We start from the raw sequence: 16,244 nt of genomic DNA on the forward strand, positions 1-16,244 counted from the left end.
ATAAATATATATATAATAATATATATATATATAATATATATATATATATATATATATATATATATATATATATATATATAATATATATATATATATATATATATATATATATATATATATATATATATATATATATATATATATATATATATAATATATATATATATATATATATATATAAATATATATATATATATATATATATATATATAATATCGATTACACTAAGACATGTTTTAGTTTGGCTGACACAAATAAAACTGCCAAATTAGGGTCTATCGTAACACAATTAAAACAATATACTGTGAATTCCACAAACCTGCATATTTATCAAATTGAGCACAACATCAATGATATTACAGTGCAAAAATATACCAAAAACTAATTCTTAAATATGCTTTGGAGAAAAATTTACAACCTAAAACTTTTATAATTTGTTGTTCGTTAGACCGTAAAGTACAATAACATAACAGTAGACATCAACTGTGGTTTTAGCAGACTTTTATTCTATGAGTGCAGAGGAAGTTTTTTACTGATTTCATTGTCTAGTCCAGGGGTTATCAACCTTTTTTACTTACCGCCCACTTTTTCACCTCGAGTGATAGAAAAATATTCTTACCGCCCACCTAATCCACAGTGTTGTTTATTGATAAACTGCTTTTATTTATTAGGTTTTTACTTTTTTTATTAAGTAATTTTAATTATGTACAGTGAAATATTGAGTATTTAATGGGATCTCTGAGGCTGATGCTGCCAAATTAAATATTTTATATCTGGTTCTATTTTTGTCAAAAAGAAACGAAGGTCTCCTCTTTCAGAAATATTAAGGCTGTTTTTTCTTTGTTCATTATGTGGTTAACAGCACTAAATCCTGATTCGACTAAATATGAGGTTGGAAAAGGTATCAATACTTTGAATACCTCATTCCACATATTTGGATATAAAAGAGGTATTTTTTATGTTGCCACAACTTTCATTACCCGCCATTTTCGAAACTCTGCCTACATCGCCTGTGTGTGTAAATAGTAAAAAAATGAATTTGCGGTGTAAGCTTCTACATTTACAGCACGTTGTCTTTTAAATAAAACTAAAAGCAGTAAGATAGTTAAAATATATAATATACTTAGGAAAATCCTACCGCCCACCAAAAGTCCGTACCAAAAGTCCGGTAGGACCAGGTTGACTATCGCTGGTCTTGCCTTTAAAAATATTTCCCAAGCTAGAGAATATAAAAATTAGTTTTTTATTCGTACAATTTTTATTTATCTATTACACTAGGTCACAAATAACAAAATTTTCTCTGTTATTTGTTTTCTAGCATACTTTTTCCCATTGATTTTGACCTACTAAACACGAAAATGAGTTTTAAAAAATTTTCTGTCGATTGGTTTTCGAGATACAAATTTTTTGAACTTTTTTTTTAATTTTTGGAGGTACACTTACAATTTTGAGCATATCTTTCGTCTTCTTTAACCAATTTGATCCTAGTGCTACTCAAATTAAAGAAAATTGAGCCTTCTACAACTCATTCTCAGAAAATTTTCAAATCGGGTAAGAATTTGGATGTTGGCGGCTTAAAAAAGTTAAAAAACGGCATTTTTTAGTAAAAATGTGGCAGAAAAAAACCATATAAAAATTCATATAAAACATAAAACACGATGCTAACAGCAATTTTTATTATTTTCTTTTTTTCTTTTTACAAAGAAAATAAGCCCTTACTTAACAAAATCTTACAACAAATAGCGGACTTATAATTTTTTTTGGTAAAAGACACACATTTTCCACATTTTAAGATAAAACAATTTTCTCAAATTTTCTTTAATTTGAGTAGTAGTAGGATCAAATAGGTCAAAGAAGACGAAAGATATGCTCCAAATTGTAAGTGTACCTCCAAAAATTAAAAAAAAAAGTTCAAAAATCGACAGAAAATTTTTTTAAAACTCATTTTCGTGTTTAGTAGGTCAAAATCAATGAGAAAAATTATGCTAGAACCAATTCACAAAACGACTGTTGGCTAGTGTTATTTATACATTTTATATATATATTTTTTTTTTAATCTTTTTTTAGTTGGATCAAGAAGATGTTTGCGTGAATTTTACCATTGAGCGTTGGTTTCCCAGTAGCCAATATGTCCAGATATTTACCTATACGCGTTTACGATTACTATGCTCCAGGTAATATTATAATAACTAATCTAATTAACGTAATTAAACTAAACAATCACGATGATATCTTTTGTATCTTCTTCAGAACGATTTAATGAGACTATATTCGATGCATTACCCACCTATCTACTGAATATCTGTGAAGTCTGTGGCAGCTCTCAGTGTCCATATTGTTCCATATACAATATGGGCTGGCGTGCTTCGATGTCAGTGTCATTAGTAGTATTTAGTGTTTTTGTTTACTTAATGCGTAGTCGTACTCATATACTTCTCAATGTGCTCCACCTAATGTCATTTTAGCCAGTTTAGCCCTAGCACACAAAATCTAAGAAGTAGCAAATCAGTGTATTATTAGTATTTTTATATGTCTAAGGAAAAAGAGTCAACAAACACGAATCTATATTTTGCGAAATCGAATTAACAAAGAATATTTAATATTAACTCGAATAATACAACAACAAATTAAAAAACAAAGTTGAAACAAACTCCGTCCAGAATGTTTTGCTAATAATAGAAAACATAAATACCAATATTACATATATATTAGTTTTATGAAATTTACAAATAATCCAAATCTCAAATGTACAAACAAAAAACCAAGAATCAATGACATTTACAAGAATATAATCAAAGCTGGAATCTTTTTGTATATACCATACTGAAATCGTTTCCCCCATTACAAAAACAAAACAAAGAGCTTTACAAACAAAATTATATGTGCATATATGAGAAAAGAAAATCCATTGTGCATTCTATCCATTTCGGTATATACCATACAAACAAGTTTATTTATTTACGAAATCACACAAAGTGTGTTGAATATTTCATTTTTGTTTTTTTGTCTCAAACTTCGTTATGCCGAATGTGTCTTATAACATGCAAATTTAGAATATAATAGAATCAAACACACGTATGCCTTAGATTTTAGAAATCTCAATCTTATAATGCCTACCTACAAAATTTTTACAAAAAAAATACATATCGAATTGTTTATCTTATTCATTCTAAAGATTTTTGAGTATGTCCCTTATTTGTTTACTTTGTAGCTTAGTTTTGTAAGTTTAAATCGTTTTATACAAATTTTTATTTCGTCACAGAATTATTGTATCGATGATCATTTCTAAGATGATTAGTTTTTTATATTTGTATGTATATTTGCATATATACATATTTTTTAACTTTGTTTAAAAAAAATTAAATCCGTCCTTTTATGTCTTAAATTTATAAGAAAAAACCGAATATTTTGTAATGTGCAACTAATGAAAAGTTTTACCCATAAATAAAAACTAGTTTTTCTATAATTATTTACTTACAAATGAGTTTTATTTTATAATACATTTTCGTATAAATATGAAATTTTGCATGAGTGTTATCGGAGATTAGTTACCCAGTAAAAATTTTTGGAAGTTGTTGTAAAGGCATAACTTTAAAAGCACTTCCAAAAATGTCCTCCCAAAGATGTTCATATTATTTTAACTACACAGGAAGTTCTTTCAATTCAAGTTTTTATAACTTGCTTTTTTCATATTTTCAATGAGTAATTTTAACTTTTTTGTTTCAAATTCAATAGTAAGAATTAATAAAATAATAATTCCTAGAAAAATTGCGTACTTTTGAAATCATTTGTTTCAGATTAGCGTTAAAATGTATTAAAAAGCATAAAAAATTATAAAAATTATTTGTTTGGCAAAATATCATAAACATTTTTAATTCACATCCAAAACGCTGAATTCGGATAACACCTTAAGAAGTGATGCAAATTCAGTGCAACGGCCGTTGAAATGGTGGACATCCGTCTTATGACAAGCCCATGTTAAATGAATCGATTCTGCGTCAATTTTGCACCACTTCCGGATCCGAAAAGAACATTTTCACTATTTTTGGGGGCGCTTTTTTTGCTGGGTAAGAAAAGAATTGAGAGGGTAGCTGACTGAAAGTGTTACCAATTTGGAGTGAAACTATTTTTTTGTCATATTAATGATTTTTTCTGTATGCAAGTGTTCGGGTGATGATGGTTTTGTAGTTAATGTTTTATTGGGAATAATAATTTTAGAAAGTTTTTCATTGGAATACATATAATATATAAAAACTACTATGTTAAACATAACATAACATACAAGAGTAGCTTCAACACTTTCCCTTGTTATGTGATGTTAATATTTCTTAGACCGATTTGATCACAAAGTCTTTAGTCTGGTAGGTTGTAATGGCTTTGTCATCAAGTCTGCCAATTGATCTTGAGTTGAAATTTGATTAACTTCAAGTTGTTGCTCGGTTACTTTTTCACGTACGAAAAAATGTTTTAGGCTTATATGTTTTGTACGTTTATGGTATTCTGGGTTCTGAGCCAATCGAACAGCGGCAGAGTTATCAACATAGAGTGATCGAGTTTCATTTAATCCAATCAATTGCTTATAAAGGCGTTTTAGCCATATAAATTCCTTTGTTGCTTCTGATGCAGAAATAATCTCAGCTTCAGTTGTCGATGTTGCTACTATAGGTTGTCTTTGGCTTATCCACGAAATAATACCATTTGCATATTTGACAACGACGCCGGTTGTAGACCTTCCAGTTGTGGAGCAACCTCCGAAGTCAGCATCACTGAAGCCTTCTAATCCCCGATTCACTTTATTGTTGTAGTAAATACCGTAATTGACTGTTCCAGATATATATCTGAAAACCCTCTTAACGCGAATTATGTCTTCTTCTGCAGGACATTCTAGTGTTCTTGATAGAAATCCGACGGAATATGCCAAGTCAGGTCGTGTTCCAAGCATTAGATACATAATGGATCCCACGGCCTGTCTATATGGAAAATTTGAAATAGTGTTATTTTCTTTCCCTACTTCGAGTGAATGTCCTTTCGACATTGGCGACGCAACTTGTCTACATTTTGAGAATCCAAATCTTTCTAAAATTCTTTTTGGACAGCCTTCTTGTGTTAAATATATTCCATTTTTATTCACTTTAATTTCAAGTCCTAAAAAATAGTTTCCTTCTTTTATGGTAATTTTGAATTCATTTTGTAAGTCATTTAGAAACTGTTGCATGTCGCTCTGATCTGTCGCAGCAACTAGACCATCGTCAACATAAAGTGCGATTATTATCTTATTTCCTTGTTTATTTCGGATGAATATGCATGGATCTGCGTCGCATGGAATAAAGCCAAGCTTTTTCAAATAACTTCCAAATCGTTTATTCCAACAGCGAGGAGCTTGTTTTAAACCATACAAACTCCTTTTTAGTCTACGAACACGCTTTGTTCCATCCTCAAATCCTTCCGGCTGTTTCATAAAAATATTCTCATCAAGATGACCATAGAGAAAGGCAGTGGAAACATCAAATTGAGATAAATGCATGCAATGACTGGCTGCTAAGCCTAATATAGCCCTTATTGCACCTAATCTTGCAACTGGACTAAACGTCTCGTTATAGTCCTCTCCCTTCTGTTGTTTGTAACCTTTTATTACCAACCTTGTCTTGTATTTTTCAATACTGCCATCTGGTAATGTTTTTACTTTAAAACCCCACTTTGAAGGAAGTACCTTTTGTTCTTTTGGTATATCGCTCATTTCCCATGTATTGTTTTCTTTTAGCGATTTTATTTCCGACTACATTGCTATTCTCTGGACTATTTAGAGTATCTTGATATGTTGTTGGTGTTTCTATTTGACAAACGAAATGCTGAGACTCCATCACAAAATCATCGTATCTTGAATTGTGATGTATCTTGGTTCTGTCCCTCAAACGTTCTCTTATGGGTTCATTGTTGTTTGAATTCAATCTTTCACTTGCTTCAAATCCTCGGAAACTTGACATACTTGTGTCTTGCGAGCATTCTTCAAACAATTCTCCTTCACTTTCTGTTGTACCAGCGGACGTTTCATTGTTACTTGTAGGATGTTGGCCATTTCTTTCTGTGATCGGATGATCTGTTTCTTCCCTCTGAATGACATTCGGTTCGTAACTGTTAAATAGTAATGTAACTTTCTCATATTCAATTTGGGATATGGTATCTTTATCCTTTTCATTTTCGCAATCTATTACTTTCTCATTGAATTGTACATCTCTTGACAGTACTATTCGTTGGGATTCCTTGATATAAATTCTGTAACGCTCCTCAGAATCATATCCTATTAGGTAACCTTTTATTGCTTTTGAATCCCGTTTCTTCCTCTTCTGGTTTGGTACATGGGCGTAGCATTCACTACCAATTATTCTTAAATGATTAATCCTTGGCTTTTTTCCGAACCAGAGTTCATGCAGGCTTTTACATTCTACTGATGTCTTGCGTGTTCTATTCAATATATATATAGCAGACCTAATTAATTCTGCCCACAAAGCCATAAGTAATTTCGTAGACTTATTCGAATACAAAAATGCCTAGCCATCTCGACTACAGTTCTATTTTTGCGTTCGCTTGCACCATTTTGTTCAGGGGTGTATGGGGATGTTAACCTCTGTGTTACTCCATATTCTTTTAGGACATTACGTACATTAATGTTATCAAACTCTCCACCGTTATCACTTAAAAGCTCCCTTACTGGATTTCCTTGTATTTTAGCAAGGGATAACACTTCCTTTAAAACATATTGGACCTCCGATTTTTCTTTAACATAATACCCAAAACAATATTTTGTAAATGTGTCTTTGAATAAAACTAAATATTTCTTTTTACTACACCCAGAAAAAAGTGCCTTCGAAACTAAAGGAAAAAATTTTCATCAATATAGTTTATCCATTTTATTTCCATTAAGGTAAATTTTTGTGAAAAATAATAAAATTTACTCGTTTCAGTAAAAAAATCCTAAACTGTAAGCAGTTAGGATTAGTTCATTAACTAGAATAAGGCATGGAATTTTACTCATACTATTTTCTTCGCTGGGTATAAGAATTTACTACTGAAAAAGAAAATTTTATTCACCGATAGCAAAGCATTCGTAAAAATAAACAAAAACCGAACTAAAACTAAGTTTCCTCAAAATTAGTAAAATTTCTTATAAAATGATAATTGCGACTTCCTTTATAATAGAAAGTTTTTCATACATACGAACAACACTTGGCATAGAAAAATATTTTAGTTCATTCGTACTAAGAAGTATGCAATCCTTTCAAAACTTAAGGAAACACAGTTGTTAGAATATAGGAAATTTTCCTACATTTCTATTGTCTACCTGTAATCGATACCTGTCATCGTAATCGATGTGTTTGCGCGTGGGTGTAATCGATATATTTGCGCGTCTGTTGTTTTTTTAGTTGGAATCGCGTTGTTTTGGTATACGGATTGTTAAAAAATAATATGGTAAAATAATATAATAAATAACAAATAAAATATATAAAATATTTGTTATTTTAAATTAGTGAGAAAAATTGTCGTTTTTTTTAATAAATCTATCAATGTTCGTGATAGTGTATAAAGAAAGAAAACACCAGCAGAATAACAACCCTTTCATTTGTCTTCATTTTGGAATCTTCAATTATCAGGTAATATTCAGTGACGCTAACCTTTTGCAACAAAAATGTTTTATGATTTTTTATATTTGTAGGTATTGAAATTGTAAAAGGAGGACAAAATCGTTAGGCAGCAACTTATTAAAAGTGAAAAGTACAAGAAGAAGAAAAAGTGCGTTTTACAGTTGATAATATCACACGGAAATTGGAAATAGTGGAATAATAAATTAATATTTCAAAGAGATTCGATGCTGTTGATTCTTAATAAATATATTCAATATATTAACAAAACATGTCTTTTATTGAAGATAAAATTGCTTATAGAAATAAATAAAATTGTATTTAAGAACGAAGGTAAGCAGTTCTAATTATGAAATAAAAGTTTTACCACAAATGTGTAAGATTTGTCGAAATGAATGAAAAAATTTCAATAAAATCATTCCATATATGAATTCAAATTAGTTAAATTTTTTCATTCTGTAGTATAGTGGTATATAAATATAGGAAAATGTTAACTAATATATGGAATGCATTATTCCTAATTTCTACGAAAATCACATCGTTCAAACAAATAAAAATGTCTTTGGCGCTATACGAAGTTCAACTTTCTTCACAATGAGTTCATTTTAACTTAAAGAAGGGGTCACTTTTTTCTGGGTGTTCTGTATTCCAGGCATATGAGAAAAAATCAATGCAAATTTTGAAAAGCTGGTCATTTGATCTTGCTTCAAATTGAACTTTTAATGATTCCCATGCCTCGGCCGCAGTTTCTTTGTCCATTATTTTTTGGTAAACATTGTCACTTACTGCGCTCGCTATCATGGATTTTGCGTAGCTATTTGCCTTCCTGTATAAATCTAGTTCATCTCTATACTGCTTCCTTTGTTCTGCTGATGAATTTTCCGCAACTGCAGTTGGCTTCTTCAATTTTCCATCTATAACATTTAGGGCACCCTCGTGATAGTCCAATAAATCGCGCATTTTCCTCTTCCAAACTGTTAATCCGATTCATTTTGCAACTGCTTTATGTGCTTTGGCAAATCCATTTTTCCTTTTTTTCAAAAATTTTTCTTGATATCTATATTCTTTTTATTTTTCAGAGCTTGCTGGGCATATAACCTTTTGTAGTTAATGTTTTATTGGGAATAATAATTTTAGAAAGTTTTTCATTGAAATATATATAATATATAAAAACTACTATGTTAAACATAACATAACATACAAGAGTAGCTTCAACAGATGGAAACTTCAGTTTGTGGATTATTGAAAACTGCTTTGTTAATTTACATATGTTGGGAAGGAACTTTGGTGTATACATGATGGGGAAACTGATTTGTATTTTATCGTAGTGTTCGGGAACTTGTGTATTCGTAGCTGATTGGGAGTTGACGAACTGTTCCGGTTGCATTTGTTCGATTGTTGGTTGGTTTCCAGCTGATCGGTAGTTGGTGGGGAATTCGGTTCATTAATGATGGGTGGAATTTTTATTCAACCGTCGAACTGAACGGACGTGTTTTTTTTAATAGCGGATTATTTCATCGTAATAAGTACTTATTACAAATTTCACGTGTGGTGGAAAATCAAACCACCATGCAGCGAAATTCAAAGTCATCCACTGGATTGCTAACTTCAAGGCCCAGTGGACGGGTATCGACAGAAGTTATGAATTTGGGCAGTGACCAAGAGTCAGGCCCAATTAGTCAACCAGTAGACGGGTCGACAGGTGGCGACAATTTGGCAAGTCGAACCTTTTCTAAGGTAACGACATCAAAAGGAGGTAATCCCTCACGAAAGAGATTCAACGAACGCAAAAATGCTTTGTTTATCCTAAAGAAATTAGGATCTGTCGACCCAAGCACGTTGTCGGCTAAGCAAAGCGATTCCTTAAAATGGGCTCAAGGAATTCTTGAAGCTGGAAAAAGAGAACGATCACCGGATGAACTGCCATCCTCTAAACGGGATCAAAGATAGTTTGCCTCAGTTGCAAAAGACAGCCTTGTGATAGCTATCATTAATAAAGGAGCATTGGACGGTATGGTTCCAAAGCAAAAATGGGGGGAAATTGAGAACCCGATGTCTGGCGTCTACTCGGAGGTGCGAAAAAAGTTTCCCGGACCAAGTCCTCGACGGCAAGATGCTGGATGGTATCAAGGGCGATATAAGCTAATAGCATTTGCGGACCAGAGGTCTACGGATTGCTTTTAAGCTGCTTTGATGCTAATTGGTGACGTTTCGGAAGGAGCCGCTTTGGAGTTAGTCGATAAAAAAGACATACCGGCTAAACCTAGAGCACATGCATGGATACTTGCAAATCCTCCTGAGCCTGAGTCGATACTAAAGAAATGTAACCCAACCGCCGATTGGAAGATTAGTCGTTTGGATGAGGTGGATGGACCAACACGACATGCGGTGTTTATATTGAACATTGAGTCGCTGCCACATATAGCCCAGACCCAAGGACATGTAAGTTATGGCTTTCATGATATCCATATGAAGGAATACAAAAGCGATCAGCCAAAGGATTCCGAAACGGACAAGCCTCCGGTAGAGTCAGAAGTGAAAAAATCTTGCGAAGCCGAAGGAGACATAAAAACTGCATACATTGACGAACATCGTATGCGGGAAGTTCCTACAGGCTCAAACATCACCAAATCTGAAACGCGGATTGTTGCGAGAGTCAACGAGATCTGTGAAGAAGCCCTTGATGACTCAATTGAAGCGGCTGATGTGACGGTGGTTGAAAATTTGGATGGTTCTACGGTTGGTATGTCTCTGGCAACCTGCAAGCAATGTTCGATGGGAGAATTGAAAGGGTTGTAACGACACCAAGCAAATATGGCCCCATTTAAACTTGAACCGCACACTAGATATGCTAGTGTTATCAAGACGTCAGATATCACTTCTGATATCTGCTATAACGGGTCGCTGCCTGATAGGCGAATTTGCAAAAACTATTGGTGCGAAGTATAATATAATATAATATTGTATGAGCGGGTCATGATGCGGAGGAAAAGGAATCAATTAAACACCTCTTGTGTGAGTGTCCTGCATTTTGTGTAAGGCGTAAGCAAATTTTAGGGGCATATAGCTTTAGCTTTCTCGTGATTCACGCGTGAATCACGTGAGTCGTGAACAAAGTCCAAAGCATTTCTCGTGAATGGGACTAAAATAAATATGTCGTGCGTGAGCGTGCGTGAGAAATAAAATCGGTTCGTGAATGTGCGTGAATAATTTCTGCAAAACCACGCTCACGAAAAAACTAAAAATTTAATTCATACTCGTATGTTAACTGAAATTAATTTAGCTCTCGAACTATATTCTATTTTTGAATTTTGTTACCTTTGCTGATTTCCGTTTAGAAAATGTCGTGAGAATTTGTCGTGAATCGTGCGTGAGCGTGAGTCTTTAAAAGTAGTTCGTGCGTGAGTACTGGGTTTCATTTCGTGAGTGTGCGTGAGTGGGATTGGCTACTACACGTATCGTGCGTGAATAAACATTTTGCTTCGTGAATGTGCGTGAGTATGAATGAAATTTCAGTCACGCGCACACATCTAGTAGTGAGTAATACACCAATTACCATGCGACCTTTTACATTCGTAAAAATGCAAGAACAAAAACTAGTATATACTAGTATATACCAATATTCGTACCTGTTCTGGTACAATTATGTATCGCTTTCGTGAGGTGTCACACTTAAACACAGAAAGTACTTTCTGGTACAATGACGGAATTAAATGATTGAAATGTGTTCAATCACGATAATGATGGTATGAATCATAGTTTTAATTGGAAAAATTTTTTATAGAAAATCCCTTCTGTTTTTTCGAAAGATTTAAATAATTTGTACCATTTTATTGATTTTCATTCTGTTTTTAACCTATTTGAGGCAAAACAAATTAAAGTTACCCATTAAAAATTTGAAAACAGCGAGTTATAAAAAAAATTGAATTAAAAGAACTTCCTGTGTAGTTAAAAAATATAACATCTTTGGGAGGACATTTTTGGAAGTGCTTTTAAAGTTGAGTAATGTAGTCGTTAGCCTGGGTACAAATATTTGTGGGTTTCGAACTTACCTGCAGAATGTGAACAATTGTGCAATGTATTGGGGCGTCTGTCTTATATATACTTTGTGGAAATATAACAAAATATGATCAGGGGGTTACTATGTAATTCGTTTCGATAATTAATTTTATTCGAGAATTGTTTTCGATTGGAATTATCTTTCGTACTATGTAATACTATCGAATTCACCAAGTATTCACAAGTGTAGCCAGCTTATAACGTAAAATGGTGCCACTTACGAATAATAAAAAAGGTATAATTTGGAAGCATTTTCAGGGATTGTCAAAAAATGATAAACAAAAACAAAAAGAAACAATTAACGTGCCGAAAGGAGAATATTGGGAGATGGCATAAATATATCATCGCTTTCGGATAAAAGTTAATAAATATGTTTGTTTATTTAACCGCCTGAATGAGTGTGTTGTTAATTTTATTAAAAACTTCAGATTGTCGAAGGAAGCATTCAACTATGTAATGGACAAAATAAAGGATGTGCTTGCCCCGACAATGCGTTCTATGTGAAATCACATAGGTCCGGTGCCTTGTTAAACTCACACTCGGGAAAGTGTGTTCCCAGTAGCAGATCTATCGTTTCTTCCGGGGATTCGGTCCATATACCATCTACCCTCTTCAAATCACCAGTAAACTTTGGCTGCTTGGACTACGGCTGCCATTCGGGAACGATTTTTATAAATCCCGGGATTTCAAAATATAAAATCAAGGGATTTTTTCCGGAAAAATATAAAGGCATGCTAATTTTGAACAGATTAAAGCGATCTTTTCATATTGCCAACGGACCATTTATCGTTGCTTTTTTATGTGGCACGAATTCCATTTCATATGAACTCACTGTAGAAGTATAACTGATCGTATTTTTGATGAAATGCCGGTTATAGGTGTACCATAAATGTTTATTAACTCAATTCGTCGGGTATGAAATCTAATGACCGTTAGCACTGAATGAAGACTGAATCCTAAAATCCCGAAATTCCCGGGACTTCGGGATGGGTTTAACCCGAATGACAGCCTTAGTTTGGACAGAAGCTTTCGTAGACAAATCCTCCCCACGAGTAAAAATTGGGAGATCTAATTTGGTATTATTAGATATGAGTAAATCCGAAAAATGGTAAGATCTAGCCATATCTAATTACCATAAGCGTAGTAATTACCATAAGCGTAGGGGTCTAAGCCCCCTCCCCAGAAAAATTTTAGCTCTCCCCCCAGAATTTGAAAACCTACTAACGATTTTCCCTTGTTTTTATATAAAATTAAAAAGCAAATACACAAAGTTGCGCTGAAGACTTTCATGCACAATCGAATTACTTGGGTTTTGGTAGCAGTTGCCGATGGCAAAATATAGTTTTATTTCTTAATATTGTCTTCTAAATTGTAAGATAGTTTCTTTATTATAAGTGAATGCTTGAAGTCTGATATTTATGAAATAAAGCTGTGGTTGAACTTATGATTTAAGTTCCTATATTTATGTTTAGTATAATAACTAAGGCTCCTTTATTATTTTGTTTAGTTCGATTGTTAGTCAATTTAATTAAAAATATATTAATATAATAATAATATATTGTTACGTTTTTATATTGAGGCGTATTTAATTACCCGATAATTAAACACAATTCTTTTCAAATAACGACAATCTACATTTTATTTGTTTAATTGATTGGTTTCATTTATTTGCTCTACGATGTGTACTGTATAAACTTTAGCTTACGACTGACTTGACGGCTCTCTCCGCTAGGGGTTTATATACCGAGATATGACGATTTCGAATGTTCTCGCTAACTGGCTTACAACCTTCTAGATTAATCTACTACATGGTAGATGTCGCACGGGCGACATCGCACATATTTATCGGCCTATGCTCATTGTCTTGGCTACAATCAACTGGAACATTCTACTCTATGGCAGATGTCGCACAGGCATAGATGATTATCAGATAACAAAACAAAAAGGGGTTACTTTACAATGAACGATTGGGAAACTAAGAACACAAAAGATGTTTAGGAAAGTACTAGAAAATAAAGAAATGGTTTTGACAAGTGATGACGTAATTTGACCGTTACAATTTGAAATTTTAAATTAACGGAAACTAATTTGAATAAACTTAAATCCAGAAATATCAAATTCGTAACAATATTAATAATGCTGCAAAAAACTTCGCCAAAAAATTAGTGAAAAAGTTCTTTTTGGGCCTGGGAGTGGTGCAAAATTGGCGGAGAAGCGATGACTGTAATTTCAACTTGTCATAGTGCGGATGTCCACCATTTCAACAGCAGTTGCACTGAATTTGCGTCACATCTTAAGTTGTGATCCCAATTCAGTGTTTTTTTATATTTTCCCAAATAAATAATTTTTAATTCATTCCAATGCTTGTCTGAAACGTTTGCCCTGGGATATTTTCAAAAATTATCGATTTCTCTAGAATGGATTTAGCATTTTTCCGGCAAAATTTGAATAAATTGTTCCATTTTATTAATTCTTTTTAAATTATTTGAAAAAAAAAAACAATTCTTTTGCTGCGAAAAAATGTGAAACTACTTTTAGTTGCTTTATTAAAAATGAATTGTCTACTTATGTTGATGTCTTATTTTTTTTATTTATTTTTATAAAACGAAACATTAATTTAACCTATAAGTTCAGTCTATTAATTTTTAGCTAGGGGGGTTATAGCCCCCCCCCCCCTAGGGAAATTGTCTAGCTACGCTAATGCTAATTATTATGGAATTAGATTTGATCAGATCTCAATATTGGCCTAGATCTAATGCTTTAGATATAATTATATCTATTCCTATATATAGTTTGATCTGATGTTATAACTGGTCATATAAGGAATTTTATATAATTATATCTAATTCTATCTCATCATATCAGTTTATCTCTAAAGGAGTCAATTTTGAGATCTAATTATATCTGATTGGATTCCCCAATAATTACGCGGGACATCATGAAATAATATTTCCTGGGGGTTTGATTTATTTTTCTTTTTTTCTATCCTGGTACTTTATTTAGTTCGTGTAGTCAAATAATAAATATATGGAAATAAATTTTCAAATAATAACGTAAATTTTTATTCAGACTCAAGAATTCAGCTGGCTTGAATAAAATAATTTACATTTTTTTGATTACACAGCTGTATAAAAAGCAGATGTTCTACGCAAGAAATAGATAGCTGTAGTAAAGATTGTATATTTTAATTAAAATAACTCTTCCTCTTAATCAAATAATAATAAAAACGCAATTTGTTTATTGTCTTATCTGTAACGTATTTCCTTTATTGCCCTATATAAAGTAGTATTGAATTTACACCCTGAATGATATTTATTCAAATTTCATTTCCATGGTCTTGAGACTCGAAAGATATTTTTAGTGGACACTACAAAAAATGTCTGCCAAAATTTGAAAGCAATCAAAAGCAAAATAGATGATAGCTGATTGCGATGGAAAATTTCGCAATGAAAAAAATAAAGTACACCCAAAGAAAAAATACTTTCCTACGGAATGAACTTTTAGTCAAACGAAAGTCCCCCTTGTTTTAAAGTATTTTCTTTAAAAGCAAATAAGTCTGATTTTATTGCAAATATTGTCCCTTACCTTTTTATGTGCCTTCTAATAAATGTTTTTAGCACCAAAACAAAAATCCGTTTGTCTAAAATTTTGTTCCTTAAAAAAGAAAAATCTTCCAGTTACAGGATGCAAACATAGAAATATGTTGTCTTAGATTTACACAATGCGTTGGTAATACAAGGAAAATGTAATAACCTTCTATGCTTATAACAAACATTTGCGAAATGAACTAAAAGTAAAGAAAAAGTCATTTGTACCAAATCATGCCCATGTAAATTGTGCTGTAGTTCAATCTTAATATTGAACGATGATTTCCTTCTGATTAAGCTTGCATTGAACTTACGGTCATTGATTTTGATATAAAAAATACAAATACAGTTAAAAAAACACTGTTCTTTTGTTACAGATTTGTGTATCTTTTCGAGAAGTTCAAACTTTTTTCAATACAAAAATTTGTTTGTTAAAAAATTTTTTTTTTTTAAATATAAACCTCATCGTTGTAAAATCGTAGTCGGTTTCATTTATATGAAGCGCGAAAGAATGGCTTTACGCCGCAAATATTACCCATCTTGGTAATATCTGCCTTTACTCAGAATAAGTTAAGATGAATTAATTTTGAAGAAAGTTGAACTTCGTATAGTGCCAAAGACATTTTTATTTGTTTGAACTATGCGATTTTCGTAAAAATTAGGAAGAATTCATACTATATTCTATTTAACATGTTCCTACATTTATGTACCATGTAATAAAAGATTCCAAAATGAAGACCAACTAATGGGTTTATCACTGTTAGGTTAGCTAGGTTAGGTTAGGTGGCAGCCCGATGTATCAGGCTCACTTAGACTATTCAGTCCATTGTGATACCACATTGGTGAACTTCTCTCTTATCACTGAGTGCTGCCCGATTCCATGTTTAGCTGAATGACAAGGGACCTCCTTTTTATAGCCGAGTCCGAACGGCGTTCCACATTGCAGTGAAACCACTTAGAG

The 16,244-nt window shown here is 32.4% G+C and overlaps 3 protein-coding genes and 1 long non-coding RNA gene across 4 annotated transcripts in view; 1 reads left to right on the top strand and 3 right to left on the bottom strand.

Annotated features, from left to right (window-relative positions):
- The window catches only part of Mcr (macroglobulin complement-related), a 28,734-nt gene extending 25,261 nt beyond the window's left edge, over positions 1-3,473 (top strand). Inside the window, 3 exon segments of the mRNA XM_075296040.1 lie at positions 2,068-2,112; positions 2,114-2,174; positions 2,251-3,473. Of these exon segments, the coding sequence (XP_075152155.1) occupies positions 2,068-2,112; positions 2,114-2,174; positions 2,251-2,465 (321 nt within the window). The 3' untranslated portion in view covers positions 2,466-3,473.
- Positions 1-16,244, bottom strand: part of LOC142226179 (uncharacterized) — a 248,939-nt gene that overhangs the window by 27,289 nt on the left and 205,406 nt on the right. The gene's annotated exons all lie outside the window — the stretch shown is intronic.
- Positions 5,781-6,805, bottom strand: LOC142226152 (uncharacterized; the record flags this gene model as incomplete). The annotated part of the gene is given in 1 exon segment (XM_075296041.1): positions 5,781-6,805. A coding segment is annotated over 1 exon segment (732 nt), but the record flags the coding sequence as incomplete, so codon positions are not given.
- On the bottom strand, positions 8,277-8,757 carry LOC142226154 (uncharacterized; the record flags this gene model as incomplete). The annotated part of the gene is given in 1 exon segment (XM_075296043.1): positions 8,277-8,757. A coding segment is annotated over 1 exon segment (321 nt), but the record flags the coding sequence as incomplete, so codon positions are not given.

This window comes from Haematobia irritans, chromosome 2, assembly GCF_050003625.1.
Source record: "Haematobia irritans isolate KBUSLIRL chromosome 2, ASM5000362v1, whole genome shotgun sequence".
Taxonomy (NCBI): Eukaryota; Metazoa; Arthropoda; class Insecta; order Diptera; family Muscidae; genus Haematobia; species Haematobia irritans.